At 41.8% G+C, this 15,966-nt stretch overlaps 2 protein-coding genes across 4 annotated transcripts in view; one reads left to right on the plus strand and one right to left on the minus strand.

Moving 5' to 3' along the window:
• The window catches only part of LOC137277319 (bifunctional peptidase and (3S)-lysyl hydroxylase JMJD7-like), an 11,776-nt gene extending 5,453 nt beyond the window's left edge, over positions 1–6,323 (minus strand). The window contains exons 1-2 of one of the 3 annotated variants that reach the window (XM_067808999.1): positions 6,178–6,323; positions 719–1,099 (exon numbers count right to left, since the gene is read on the minus strand). In XM_067808999.1, the coding sequence (XP_067665100.1) occupies positions 719–1,005 (287 nt within the window). In that variant the 5' untranslated portion in view covers positions 1,006–1,099; positions 6,178–6,323. Of the gene's footprint in view, positions 1–718; positions 1,122–4,517; positions 4,645–6,177 lie in introns of those variants that run through there. The other 2 variants (XM_067809000.1, XM_067809001.1) reach the window with 2 other exon arrangements.
• The window catches only part of LOC137277266 (uncharacterized), a 20,128-nt gene continuing 10,480 nt past the window's right edge, over positions 6,319–15,966 (plus strand). Inside the window, exons 1-9 of the mRNA XM_067808926.1 lie at positions 6,319–6,603; positions 7,750–7,901; positions 8,040–8,209; positions 8,685–8,845; positions 10,195–10,359; positions 10,681–10,783; positions 11,729–11,921; positions 14,659–14,714; positions 15,752–15,966. The exon at positions 15,752–15,966 is cut by the window's right edge and continues 138 nt beyond it. Of these exons, the coding sequence (XP_067665027.1) occupies positions 6,356–6,603; positions 7,750–7,901; positions 8,040–8,209; positions 8,685–8,845; positions 10,195–10,359; positions 10,681–10,783; positions 11,729–11,921; positions 14,659–14,714; positions 15,752–15,966 (1,463 nt within the window). The 5' untranslated portion in view covers positions 6,319–6,355. The remainder of the gene's footprint in view (positions 6,604–7,749; positions 7,902–8,039; positions 8,210–8,684; positions 8,846–10,194; positions 10,360–10,680; positions 10,784–11,728; positions 11,922–14,658; positions 14,715–15,751) is intronic.

The raw sequence follows: 15,966 nt of genomic DNA on the forward strand, positions 1-15,966 counted from the left end.
TCGTCCTATTAGACCCGTGAAGGTCCCGGGGTAGAATAGGCCTTCAGCAACCCATGCTTGCCATAAGACGCGACTGTGCTTTTCGTAAGAAGCGACTAACGGGATCGGGTGGTCAGGCTCGCTGACTTGGTTGACACATGTCATTGGTTCCCAATTGCGCAGATCGATGCTCATTTTGTTGATCACTGGATTGTCTGGTCCAGGCTCGATTATTTACAGACTGCCGCCATATAGCTGGAATATTGCTGAGTGCGACGTATAACCAAACTCACTCACTCAGTTCGTCCTATTACTTTATGACACCCCGAAATGAACACTTTTACGTGCTTGTAAATGATATTAAATATCTCATTGGTCCTCTCAAATATAATAATATTGTTTGGTTGTTTACCCTGCTTCATGACGGTGGTAATCATATTATCCAGTCACTGACATCATGAACATCATTTATGCATTGGAGATACTCCCATCTAAAAGTCAATTAACCACGTCATCCGATCTTAGAATCATTTTCCATTTCCTAACCCGGGATTCTTCCCAGAACATGCAAATTGTTGCATAGTAAAATGAATGTGGCATATATAAACAGAGATATCGTTTCTAACTTTGCCCTATCCATCGTCGAGCAATCCATCTGACTGTTTATCAACAAACCCTTACATATGTAGAGTTAAACTATTAAACAATTAAACAGAGTCAAATGTATGGATTTCTATACCTGAAAAAGTCGTCAGTCCATTTCTCAACTGCCGGAAAGGTTGTGACATTCATAATCGCTCTAATGACCAACGGCCTACTTTTATCCAAGTACTCATCAAAGAACACCTTTGGTGTGGGGAACTTGTCGACAACAGGGACTTCGAGTGGAGTAGTGTGTGATCCAAAGGGTAGATTATGCCCCGGGGGCTCTGCCGTACCTCCATCTTCCTTCTGTCCATCACTCAAAGCCACGGAGAGTAGCAGCGTAAAGATACTCACGAACCAACAGAATAGGACTGCTCTCATTTTAGCTGCTTAATGTTAAATAACTACAACGGCAGCTGTGTGTCACTGTTGTCCACAGGCAGCTTATATCCGCGTGCTGCTATGTCGCCGGTGTCTGAAACATCGTTCAGGTGTAACTGCAGAATAAAATACTATATGTTTTGTAAAGAGAGCTTCCGACGTACTCATCATTTAAAATACAAGTGACAAGTATATACCACGGACGAAATATGCGTCAGCTAACGATTTGGTATATAACGACCAATGACGAGTACATCATGTAGACTTCTTAAAGGACCACTAATCTCAATTTTTTGGTACTCTTTTTATCACTGCATATGAAAGACTTTTGGTTAGTCATAAACGAAACACCATGTTTTTTACAAAAAACCCTTGTGGTTAATTAATACCAAACGCTTAAAAGTTGCTAAAAAGCTGTCTGCTTCTCTCTCGCCCGCAAACGAAACCGCACACAGGTTACGTAACCCTGTCGCCAGAGTCCGACAGTGACGTCATAGAAGGAACGATTTCACGTTAAATGTATAGCAAAAGTGTAGGAAGCTCGTCATTTTGCTGATTTCTCGACGTCACCAAAGACATGCCGAATTGTTGTGTTGACGTCAATTGTTCCTTGGGGTCGGGTGATGGTGTCACTATGCACAGATTTCCACCAGACTCCGTTGTACTTAAATTGGCTGTTAGCGTGTGCGAAGTGAGCTTTGTGGAAGCCTGTGGTATATACTAAATCGGATGGTTCGCCCCCAACCACGCTTCCAGGATAGAAAATGGAGTTCAAGTTTCATCGAGTTTATAAAATCAAGATTGCTTACTACACATTGCTGACCAAAGGGATTTTGCATGGATACATCGCTTTCTTCCTTGGAAACGAGGTTGTGGTCGAAGTAACAATATTATCGTAAGTAATATTAATTGACCCCTTATATTGACCGATTCCAAGAGTGAAATTGCTATGTTATAAGCAATGCCATGTAAAATCCTAATGTCCATCAATAAAATACATATTTTACTACCAGTAGAAAGTAATTTTGATTTTGTAAGTTGGTGAAAACAAAATGAAATAGCATTCATCCTCAGACAGGGCGCCGCCATTTTTGAAAATCGTGAAGTCACGGGCTTAAAGTCCGTTAGAATTATTGAACTTATGATTTGTTCTCATCATGTTAGAAAATCAAAACTACTTTTTACTGGTAGTTAAATATGTATTTGAATCATGGCCAAAAGGATTTTGCATGACACAACTTTTAACATAAGGACGTCTTCCAAGGAAGCAAGGTGGGGGTCGAAGTGACATTTATATTGCAAGCAATGTTATATTGACCTCCACCTCACTTCCACGAGTGAAATTGTTATGTTATAAGCAATGTCATTCAAAATCCTGTTGTCCATCAATAAAATAATATTTTACTACCAGTAGAAAGTAATTGTCCCTTGGTAAGTCGGTGAAAACATTAAATAGCATTCATCCCAAGACAGGGCGCCGCCATTTTTGAGAATCGTGAAGTCAAATCCATTTGAATTAATGGGATTATGTATGGTTTGTTCTCATCAAGTTAAAAATTCAAGACAATATAAATATGTATTTGAATCATTACCAAAAGGAGTTTGCATGACACCACCTGTAACATAACCTAAGCGAGGTCGGTGTGGAAGTGAAAATACTGCGCGATAAATTTCTTCACTTGCTAAATTTACTTGGTTTGTAACGTTCACTCACCAGTATGTGGACACTTGTCAATATACGACTTTATACTTGGTCTCATAATCCTAATTACTTTATAATCATACTTGCATGCATTTGCTTGCAACTTAATAAAAAGAAGCGATCTGCGAATGTATAACAGGAATGTAGTATGTAGACATTTCATAGTTTTCCTTTATGAATCATAATTCGCACGCACGCCCTAGTGTATGTCGTCTGCATCATTACACTTAACGACGAAAACAATGATTCTGTTGAAAGCTACGACAACTTATTAAAACAAAAATTCAAATATTAAAATCAAATTTATAGGAGCAATGTCAGGCTACCTTCTTCGAGGAATGTATCCATCAATATCCACAGACACAAGGGATATATAATTCATCTGCAGATTTCCCAAGTGATGTATCTTTTAACAGTCTAATATACGAAAAGGTGATGTATCGTTTCAGGTTTTTCACATTGCTGTATAGTTTCATTGGTTACCCAAGATAGCACACCTGGCAACTAATTGCATAATGTGCGTCATTCTTTTTAAAAAGTTATTTAGTTAGCCAATAATGAGCAATCAGTCGATGTATTTGGCGGTTAATCCTTTGAAAGAAGGGTGTTGTTTTACATAGACACATACACGACAGAGTGTATTCAGTACAGATTAATAAATGTACATACATAAACACTACCTTTTGACAAATCCCCCATTTTAATCCCCATAAAACTAATTAATCAATCAGCTTGTTATCGGTTAATCCTTTGATCGATCCAGACAAAAGAAATGCCAAATGGGAGCCTTTGTCGGGTAATCTAAGTGGCGTTAGCACTAATTATACCTGTTTTAAATTCATTACTGAGCATCAAGTGAATAATGACAATTAATGTGTAGGTTTATACCACCTAACACGGATTACAACCTAGCGACACTAAGTAATTTTGACAGAATCGTCTATGAAAACAAGGGTTGCAACTCAAAAACTAGGCAAAGCAGGAGACAAAAATAAATGGTAGTAGATTGTGAGAACATATAGCTTTCTCAACAGCTTTCGCGATATCAGGTTTGTACAAACCTGTAAACGAAATAGTTTAACCCCTGAAATGTAGATGAATACTGCACAGATCCCCATTTCTATACCCACTATTACGTCACGGAGACCGCGCCGCTCTGATTGGTTGAAATTTCGTTTGCGGGTAAGAATTGTGCACGGTTGACAAAAAGGTCGATTTAAGGTAATTAAAGATCGAAATGAGCAGTTTTAATGACGGGGTTTCATTTATAACGATGTCAGCAAGTGATTTTGCATTTGTACCCTATAAGAGTATATGTGATCTTTAACGCAGAAACGCCAATATCCACGTTCCTCGATTGTTTGATAAATCAGAATGTGTGATTTCTCCATGGTGTTGCTAGTGCACCTGGCAATGAGATTGGACGAGGAAGGCCTATAAAAACGACACATCTAGCAGATGGTTCATTACATTAAAAGCGTTACATAACAGATTCACACCTACTCGTGTTGATAATAGAGAATTCTGTACAACAGTGAAGGTTGTAGTCGCTACAAAATACAGTACCCGCCATAACCTGTGGGGTACTAGGTAACGGGGTGTTCGTCAGCTGAAACGTGACAAATAAAGATTTTGCCTATGATTTACATATGACAAAGCATGATTTGGACCACGTGGACAAGATATTATTATTTGACGGAGCAATCGGTGGGTGTTACGTGATGATTTCCAACTACCCCTTAAATTCATGGTATCAGGTCACATCTCAAACGATTCTGTCGTTATCACATGTAACTATCAGTAAGCTCACCTTTTGCTTGTGACCCTGCAAGCGTGAATGTACATTAACTATATGGTTCAGAGCTGCATGTCACAGCTGGTAATCGTCGCTCGCACAGCTGGTTGGATGTGATTGATGGTATACTTTGATACAGTATGGGTGGGTTATGCCACAGAGCGGTTTAGTATGCTCTTTATTTCTCCATTGATTGCTTCGCAGAAGGCCTGCGCTTGCTTCCTGAAATCGTACACTGTTTGAAGCACAATGAATGCTAGAAAAGTGCTCCAACATTCACTAACAGTCCTGTGGGCCATATATACCATATTGATATAAACAAGCCAGATCACAATACAGTCCTGTAGACCATATCGATATACACAAAGCAGATCACAATACATTCCTATAGACCATGTATGCCCTATCGATATAAACAAGGCAAATCACAATACAGTCCTGTTGACCTTATCGATATACACAAAGCAGATCACAATACAGTCCTATAGACCATGTATGCCCTATCGATATAAACAAGGCAGATCACAATACAGTCCTGTAGACCATATCGATATACACAAAGCAGATCACAATACAGTCCTATAGACCATGTATGCCCTATCGATATAAACAAGGCAGATCACAATACAGTCCTATAGATCATATTGATATACACAAAGCAGATCACAGTACAGTCCTATAGACCATGTATGCCCTATCGATATAAACAAGGCAGATCACAATACAGTCCCGTAGACCATATCGATATACACAAAGCAGATCACAGTACAGTCCTATAGATCATGTATGTCCTATCGACATACACAAGGCAGATCACAACAGAGTCGACAGGTGTTTGTATGCCGTTTCATATTGGATCTGTCTGTGAAAGTCTCTCTATAACTTAAACAACATTTATTTACTGCAAGTTTCAGGTGGGAAACTTCGTGATTCTTCAGCAGTGGCACTCTGTTGTAACCTTTCTGGCAAAATTTGCACTGATATCTTCTCTGGTTTATGCGTGAGGCCATGGTGAAAAAGAAAAAAATCAGAATTTCTCTTTCATATCTGCTTGCTAATTTCATCACCCACGGTTTTCTTAGAAAGGGTTTAAGTATGAAGATGTTGGGTGTGTTCCTCCAAAAAAACTTCCCTCTGTTCCCCAAATCTCCATCTGTGGCATAGCCTTGAAAACATGGTAAAATTGATGTATGGTCTAGCATACAAAGTATTTCATTTGAAAATATTCAGTTATTTAATCGTTTAAGCACCGATAATCATGACGCTCGCTCCTCAACAGTTCGTACACTTAAAAATGTCGAACACTAACAGTCCGAGCACCCTATGTTACCGCTGTGTTGCCTAATGGTTATACGGTTCGGATCAAATACTTATATCATTCGCTATCGTATATAATCGAAACTTCTGTTTAATCTGCCCGAGGGAATTACACAAAATTAATGGTGTTTTTTCATTCACAAAAGTATATAGAAAATAAGTTATGCGTATATTTACGCTAAATATTTGTCATGATTTACTTAGGTCGGCACATAAGCGATGGCACGCCATGCTGAGTTCTCGTGTAAATGCTGAAATATTCACACCACAATGTTGTTGATATACCACTAAAAGAAGCAGTCATGAATGATGGTTCCGTCTGTTTTGTCTTTGAGAGGAAATAAAACAGTGCACTTACCGGAATGTCTGAAGCTCCCTGCTTCTGTGATTTGACGTAAGGCTCATTAACAATATTTTTTATGCCTTAAACATTTCTCCCAGTGGTATTCCGATCGACTGGATGAACGAGTCCGCCTTGCTTCCTGGTGAATATCACCGACTGACGACACGATGTGCCTCATTTCGAACAGCTGAACATGGATGTGTGGGTACTAGCGTGTCTTCTCTCTTTTTCGTCACTGTCTCATAGTGCTGATCCCCCGGGACATCTGCAACCCATCGGGAGCCACGCCCCTCCCCAAACGGTGGAAGTTAGACACGATTTTCCACACCCCTCTGAATTTTTTGCAAGATATGTTAAACCAGGAACACCTGTAGTTTTCAAGTCTGTCTTGGAGAATATTAATTTTAAACCATACAAGACGTGGACTGACGAGTACTTGAGGTGAGTAAATATCCTTTTTTCACCAAGTTTAATATGAGGTGTTGTGACATACCTGCCTTCATCATGGTCAAGGTATGTCACAAACACAACATAAAATTGCCAAGGAACATGTTCCGAGCGCATTTTGCCCAAGGAAATATTTAGAATGTATATTGCATTTTTTTCATTTCCTTGTGTGTATAGTTCGGCACGTGTTTCTGCTTTAGGATGAGCTAACCTGAGACTTTGCCGACTTATTGGAGAGTCAATATCGATTGTTATCAGCCTCATCCTGTATTTTACTGCAACAGGTGGGCCGTTAACACCCCTACATGCATCATTACCACTTGGATGATTGTGTACCACGTGGTACCCGGTTTGTAATTGGAAAAGGAAATGTATTGCATAATACATTGGCAGTAACATGTGTTTGTTTGACGTTCAGTTGTACTGATTACTAATTTTACAATGGAGACAGGTACTTGCACGCTACAAGCACGACATTTGTTGATTTAGCACAGGCGTCGCCACTAACGCGTATTGACCTAGAGGTCGAGGCGGTGGAGTTGTGGTCAAAGTGTTCACGCATGTCACGTGGAAGACCCGGGTTCGATCCTCCACGCTGTTGTTGGCAACAGTATGTGAAGCTCATTGCTGGTGTCCCCCACCCTGATATTCCTGGATTGTTGCTAAAAGCGGCGTAAAACCTTACTTACTAACTCTACTAGTTGTCTGCGGTGTCATCGTGACAGGGGAAACATGTACACTTTGAGATATTTGATACTGAACACCCATTCGAGTTTAGTTTTACGCCGCTCTTGGCAATATTCCATCAACATCAGGGCGAGGGACACCAGAAATGGGCGTGACTCACTGCAACCATGTGGGGAATCGAACCCAGGTCTTCAGCGTCGTGTCTGTGTTTGAGTGAAAGTAAGAGGAGGGCGGGTGTTGTGTTTTGTTCGAGATGTGGTATTCCGTTACTAACATGGCATTCCGCCTCTTGTAAGAAACTCTGTTTCTTGTGTAGTATTATTTCCTTAGTGTAGTGTTTTGCTACACCTGACATGGTCTGCTGGCAATGTAGCAACCACTGTGCGGTACTTCAACCTCCCTCTGGATCGCTGATGTGTTCCACCCTCCTCACTGTGTGCTGTATGTGTGCAGGGAGAGGTTCGGACACACCATGGTGGATGTGGAGTCGGGGAAGAAGGAAGATCGCAACAAGGAGCTGAGGACGCAGACTCTCAGTCAGTTCCTGGACGAGTACCGCCAGACCGATGTCTACCTGGTTCACGACCTCTCAGACGACATGAAAGGTACTGCAGCTTATCTATCCTTCATTCTCCTTAACGCTTCGTTCGTTCTTCATAGCAGGGCTCTGTTATAGACAGCTTACTTGAAACGTGAAACTTTTAAACTGACGTACTGAGTAGCGTGCCCTACGTGTGTTGCAGAGGACGTGGACGTGCCCTACAGTCTACGCTGTGGAGGCTTCCAGAAACTGTTCACGAAGGCGATAACGTGGTTCAGCAGCGGCGGTACCAAGTCCGTCCTCCACATGGACGAGTTCGACAACATCAACTGCCTCTTGGATGGCACCAAGGACCTCGTCTTCTATGATAAGGTAAACAGAGCTCGCACACATCTCACGCAGATGCTACGGGGCTGATGTGTAACACTACTTTGAACCGTTTTCAGTTTTCTTACATTATGTATTAAACTAGGAGGAAGCCCTCAGTGATACCAGTCACTTGATGTATCATCAACATCGCCGATCTCGGATTCAAACCTCAATGAAAGGCACGCAGCTCAGCGTCAGTATTTACACGAGTGCAACTGAAGGAAAACCTAGTTCTGTGGAGAACTAACCCCTTTACCACAATGAATGCGAAAAGTTTCCAACACCGTTATCAAGCAAACGTCGCACTCACTACTATTCAGTTAAGGGATTGACTATCCATACAACTTGGTTCACCTTCATCTTTACAACTTCTAACTGCCTCTCAGGGAAGTTTAGCGGGCGAGGTTGTCTTCGTTTGTTAAGAGTCGCACTATTTCGCAACTCTTTTATTTTAATGGATCTGTTGCTTTGACTGTAGAAATACGGTCCTGACATCGAGGCTGATGGCTTTGTGTGGGATGGATCATACAGTTCGGTAGATGTGGACAGTGTAGATATGTACAAGTTTCCCCTGCTGAGTGGTCTCCCCTGGTTCAAGGTACACATGGAGAAGGGAGACTGCTTGTTTATACCATATAGGTAAGTGTGCCTGTAAAAGAATTGCACCGTTATATCAGAGCCTGATACCGAATATATGTTCCCAAAACTCCATGTCCGAAATTATTAACGTCTTACATGAAACGAGAAACATTATGACTTTAATGCTTGAAATGCATTGATTTTGTGTATAACATGCAGGTCACATGGCACTATGGAACCACATATATTTTGTCTATAACATGCAGGTCACATGGCACTATGGAGCCACATATATTTTGTCTATAAACACACTGACATAACGTATCACATAGACTGAAAAAAAACATTTGTGAAGAGTTTGCAATCACAAATCCATGTACCCATTACAAATCGCATTGGCCCGAGATATCCTACGTTCGCCAACTGAACCTGACCGCACAAGATCATAACGAGTGGTTTTCCTCATGTATTGCGCATGCGGTGTATAAACCAGAAGTGTCCCAGTGTGTGCAAGCACATGCCGGCATTGGCTCGAGATATCCTACGTTCGCCAACTGAACCTGACCGCACAAGATCATCACGAGTGGTTTTCCTCATGTATTGCGCATGCGGTGTATAAACCAGAAGTGTCCCAGTGTGTGCAAGCACATGGTTCCTCATGATCACAGCAGTGGCAACCGACATTGCAGGTTAATGCGAGATTACCCACAGGTTGCGAGGAAACTAACGACAGTCCCGCCAGCATGATCTCATCGACGGGTTTCACTGTGCTACTTCCTGGTACAGTTATATCAAGATCCACAGGCCATAGCTGCTGACTGGCCTCAGTGGGAGATATTCAACATGTCGTGCTTGTAATAAAACATTGTCACTGCTCCGACTAGATTCCGACAGAAATCAAACCGTTTGGAGAATCTTCTGACCTACTGGATAAAGTCTTGCGTGTGATACGGGAAAGATCAGTCATAGTCACTCGCACTGAAAGATTATTTCTATTTCTGATTATTTGTATGAACGTTAGGCGCAAAATTATGGAGGTTGATCATATACGCGTGTATATATCAATGTTGATCATTACAGTCGGGGGACACACAGGTATATGTTGATCATTACAGTCGGGGGACACACAGGTGTATAAGTTGATCATTACAGTCGGAGGGACACACAGGTATGTGTAGATCATTACAGTCGGTGGACACACAGGTATATGGTGATAAGTTACAGTCGGGGGACACACAGGTATATGGTGATAAGTTACAGTCATTACAGCCGGGGGATGCGCAGGTACATGTTGGTCATTTCAATCAGGCAGACATACAGGTATATGGTGACAGTTATTAGATCATTCATATCTTCCATACAAACCGAGACACGAACATTCTGAAACCGAACACCTTTGTAACTTGTAGATGGTACCACCAAGTGAACTCGTTCGGCAGTCGGAACCTGGCCATCAACATATGGCTGCACCACCTGTACTGGTTTAACTCCACGGACTGTTCTGTCGATGAGTCGTGGAAGACGGAGGGCTCCTTCACTAAGTACGGCTACGGACAACTGCAAGAATCGTTCAGGTAAGATCCACGGCCTCGTGATGGTTCTCACAGCTTCAGCTTTATTACCTGATACAAAAGCGTTCTTTTCCAAATATGACACTTACATACACGCAAAGCCAAGGAAACTATTATTCTGAAAACTGCGGGAACTGCATATTCCGTTGTACCTCTAGTGCAGAGCTTCATGTGAAAAATATTTCATCAGCCACATTTCATTCTGTGATATGATGTACCGTTTGGAATGAACATAATTGTTTTTCAGTTCAGCTATGGAAGCTTATATCCTAACTCACAAATTTCCCATGTACGTGGTAGACGCTAGTGGTGTTGATGTTGCAGGGACATGGTGTTTGAACCTCTGCAGATGGAGGAGAGCCTGACGGAAGTGGAGTTCCTGGAGAGATGGAGGCAGATCTCTACTGACAAAGTGGCCAGTTCCAAGGTCATACCCATCTATATAGGTTCTGTCTACTGTGATGCATGTGTAGAGTTGGTCCTCGGTCTAATTGTATTTCTCGGTTGGTCAGAACTGTCCTCACAGATTTCGCAAACGTTCGAAATGTTTAAGACAACTGCACACTGTTCTCGCACATTTCTTTGATACGCTGTGGAACAAATGGCTACAACACGTGCGTAACATGTCGACGATGGACAGTAAAAATACTGGAGTATCACAGATATGAACACAAAACTAGTATTACAACTGAAACAATGTAATTAACGGGGGACAATACATATATATATAACACGGGTTATAGATCACCAACAACACACGGTTAGCCGAGGTTCAACAAAACCTGGAACCATGAACACAGACGGATCATACTGGGGACAGCCTCTTGGATTGTATGTCTGGTCAGGTATTTTCATACAGCATGTGGTCCCGTCGTATTAGAGACGGCGACACTCAAGTATATCAATCTCGGTAATCCCACACGATACCATGTTTCTGTAAACATGTGCAGATGGGAAATAATCACATTGTTCTATCCCCTGCTAGCTGAAGTACACACACACAGACACAGACACACAGACACAGACACAGACACACACACAGAGACAGAGAGACACACACAGACACAGAGAGAGAGAGAGAGACACACACACACACACACACACACACACACACGACATAATTTAAACGTGTCAAGTATTGTGCCTGTGTGCATAATAGGACTAAATAACAAAATCACCACTGTTTACTAAGCCCCCTTATTGATATCGTTGGATTATTGCTAAAAGGAGAGCAAAGCCATACTCATTCACTCTGTACGAGTTGTCGTGTTTGTTAAACTATGGTATTTACGACAAATGTAGCTGCACGATTGCCGTGTGAAACTGGTGCCAGCCAGCTGATTCTACCACACATTTACCTATATGTTCTCAGATATTCCGCCATATTGACGTCAATGGGGACGGCGTGCTGACGTGGGACGAACTCTACACCTTCAACGTGGAGCAAGTCTTCAGCATGTATCCTAAAGGTTTCGGCAACGACTTCCGAGAAGAGTATCGGAGTAAGAAGGACTTTATGTCGTCGTTTCTTGCATCCAACGACCAACAAGGGAACGATCAGACACGCGACGAACTTTAAACTACCTTGGCAGTTTGTCAGACCATCTTGACATCAATTATTCTTTACTGTTGTGTTTAATACAGGTCAAACGGTTTACTATGTAAATCCACATTCTGAATGGCAGCGTCTTTAATTCATGAATAGCCTCAAACACACACACTCACTCACACACCATGACATGCGCACACGCACACGCACACCCACACGCACACACACACACAGACAGAGACACTCTTTTCACCGAAGTGACATATGTTTGACAAGTATGTTTTCCTTAAACGAAGCTGACACACTGAATATAGCTTTAATAAGGCTGACATTGTGCCGCGCTGCCGTTGTAAACTGAAATCACTGACCTGTTACATTATGTGTATTAATGATTATGTAACGTTACAGTAGCGGAGACAGTGAAGTGTACGGTCACTGTCCTGCCTTCTCAAGCGTGCTATTAAGGAATCATGTTGACTCACAACACGTCTGAACTATTAGTTTTCGATGACGATGACGCACGCAAGTATAAACGGAATTCTGAATTGTGCACATGTTCACAGGTTCCCCTATATATAATGAAACATCACTTACATGGCACTGCGTGTTGTTCTCCCGGTGCACCCCGACCCAGGAGTTCACTGGCCATGCTTTGCCTGCACTGAAACAAGCCCAATTAACGTACATATAGGCACTGTGTCAAAGCCTAGCGAACAGATGAATTATAACTACTATCAAGTGTGCTGATTCCGGACTCAGCAGATTCTTCTGCACGATTTCTCTCCGAGTCTGCTTTATTTCTGTATTCCAGTGGAATTACTACTTGTTACCAATATACACTGGTGTAAAAGTAAAATGTTCACCACATAGAAACTTATTTGTTTTATTCATTTGAGAAGTGAGTGAGTGAGTTTAGTTTTACGCCGCACTCAGCAATATTCCAGCTATATGGCCGCGGTCTGTAAATAATGGAGTCTGGATAAGCAAATCTAGTGATCAACAGCATGAGCTTCGATTTGCGTAACTGGGAACCGATGACATGTGTCAACCAAGTCAGCGAGTCTGACCACCCGATCCTGTTAGTCGCCCCTTACGACAAGCATAGTCGCTCATCTGAGAAGGAATACGTCTTTAACTCTGTGAAACGCGAGCCAGACAGTTACAGTCGATATCATGGGATATTGTGTGTACATGTAAACTGATGTATCCGTTTCTTGTGCAAAACTTCATATTCTGCATCAGACGTACCGCGTAGAACACTGTTACCGAGAGGACTCAACAATAGTCTTCAGGGAATTGTCTTTAGGAGATAGTTGAGTAGGAAGACACGGACATATTGTCTCCGGAACAAGAGTAAATAATCAGAGGGCAGTGGAAATAACGTGAGAGTTTAGTTTTACGATGCAATCAGCAATATTCCAGCTATATGTTTGTGATCTGTAAATAACCCAGACCAGACAATCCAGTGATAAACAACATGAGCACCGACATACGTAAGTGGGAACCGATGACGTGTGAACTGGGACGGTGAACCCGATCCCGTTTGCCACCTCAGCTTGAGATACTCAGGATCAATTCTACCCCACATCTTCATGGGTGCATTGGGAAAAGAGAAAAGAGAACGTCAGAACATTACACCAGCCTTTACATGTACAAACGTTACCCACAACGTACAGTGTTTCTGTGTTACAAACTTTTATAATTTAACTTAACGCATGATTTAAAAAATGAAGAAACAAAAAAACAAAAAACAAAAAACAAAAAAAACCCAAACAACCAAAACAACCCCCCCAAAAAAACAAACAAACAACAAACAACAAAACAACAACAAAAACAAAATCTCCCCCCCCAAAAAAAAAAATTAAAAAAATAAAAAAATAAATAAAAACCCAAGAACCCCCCACCCCACCCCAAACAACAAACAAACAAAAAAAAACGAGAAAAACCCGCTGACGGATGCTGTTCTGATTGGTAATACTGTAACACTATGTAGACCTAATGCAGGTACACTGGGATGTACAATCCCAAAGCTTATCGAAGGCTGGAGAGAGTTATATTCCTTTGCAAGAGGAGACGGTCGGTGACACCTCGCTGCAATCAAATAATGTGATGTGTTACAGTTTCCCAATGTTCTTCAGTCAGGGGACAGTTGTGACATTATTACACCACACGCACAACTGGTCATAACTACATTCAAATAAGGTATTAATTCATTCTCGACAGTGTATGATGAATTTGTATGCTTAAGTATTGTTAGCAGGCATTGTTAGTCTGGACTATGGATACAGACACATTAGTGAGGCTTCGGAGAGAAATATGTGTAAAACAGGAATACGGTAATACGACTTAGTTCCACGTCTTATCATACAGTCACATGTGTGTCTACACGGTGTATGATGTACGCTTTGATATAATGTGTGCTACTGGCTATATGGAGACTTAGAACCAAAAACATACACCCCCCAAAAAACAACAACAACAACAACAAAACAACAAACGAACAAACAACACCCCCCCCCCCCAAAAAAAAAAACCCAACAAAAAACCCAACAACAAACAAAAAAAAAAAAAAAAAAAACCCAACAAAGCCAAAAACAAAACCAAAAACAAACAAAAAACCTCAAAAAACAACAACGTTAAGTAAACTGTTTTTACAGTCAAAACATACACAAGCTAAGTAACAGTTAACGAGAAAGTCAGTATTGGTGTTGTGTCGAAACTCACGTATGTACGTGGAGTTGTGAACGTCCCAGGGACAACTGACGTGGATGTGCCAGCATGTCAGATGTGTGTGACACCCCCAGGTGAGGTAGGTGTCGTAGTCCATTGACTGGCAGGATGTGCCGGACAACGTGCGATGACGGTCTGGTTCCCGGGGTCTGCTGCGCGTGATGATGGTGGGGTTGAGGAAACATTGGCCAATACATCACTGTCACCCGTCACCACGCCATTGTGTTCAGGCCTTGTAGCAACAAGTGATGAGGAGAGGGGGCGGACGATCTAACCACTACACCACAGAGGCGTCTATGTGCAGTCAAGGAAAACGCAGATATCCATGTCTGTTGTTTATTGCTGCAGCTTGTGTTGTTAATGGTCACATAATGCGTTTCCAAACTTCACCTTATAGTTTTTGTATTACGAGATACAGGCATATATAAAGGCTAAGCTCAGCACTGAACACTTGTTCAGAAATCTATCTATCAATCTATGTGTCTGTATGTGTCTTCTGCTGTAAAATATTCAAACAGTCAACGAAAAATATTTCGTTGGTGGAAATGCCTCTATGGTAATTACATATGGACAGTTGCTCTTGTCTGCGCCAGCAGTTCAAGGGAGATAACCCCTTCCACAGTGAGCTGTACGCTTCATGAGACGTCAGAAATAACTTGACAAAGGTCCTTGTGTTGTTTGTACACTAAATTAGGGAAAAATAGAAGAACAGGGCGTCTTAGATCGTTTTTTTTTTGTTCGAGTTCACATCTCATTCAATAGACAGTGAGCAAAACTGGTGCGCGAGATACACGTGGACAGATAGCAACATCACTTACGACACACATGGCAAAGCCATTATATGCGACACCTGCGACTGATTCATGGATCATAACACCTTCATCAGCGTCATCTGGCAGCACATCCGGCTCAGGTAGGGGGTGGTAGAAAACTTTTGCCGAATCTATATATCTTGTCACAACAGAGAGTAGTAATTCTGAGTTGGGGGATTGTGGCCGCAGTGTGCTTGCTATTGGCAGGCTGTTAAACAAATACCCCGATTTCATTGTTTACTCCTCGCGTTTAAAATTTGAACTCACTCACTCAGCTCTTTTACGAATGTCTGTTCATTGAATTTGCACAGAACAGGACAACAAACTGGAGTTCCAAACAATCAGCGACTGCAGTGTCTATTCAGTGAGTAACGTTTTGGGGTTTTCGACAATGACGACGCCCTGTGCTGTAGCAACGATGGTGTATGTGACATTGATTGTGCCATTTATGGAGGCTGCCCAATTGCAGGGTCACCTGAAACCTCTCGGGAGTTACCCCCCTTTGCATGAGATCCCCGT

This window comes from Haliotis asinina, chromosome 3 (assembly GCF_037392515.1).
Source record: "Haliotis asinina isolate JCU_RB_2024 chromosome 3, JCU_Hal_asi_v2, whole genome shotgun sequence".
Taxonomy (NCBI): domain Eukaryota; kingdom Metazoa; phylum Mollusca; class Gastropoda; order Lepetellida; family Haliotidae; genus Haliotis; species Haliotis asinina.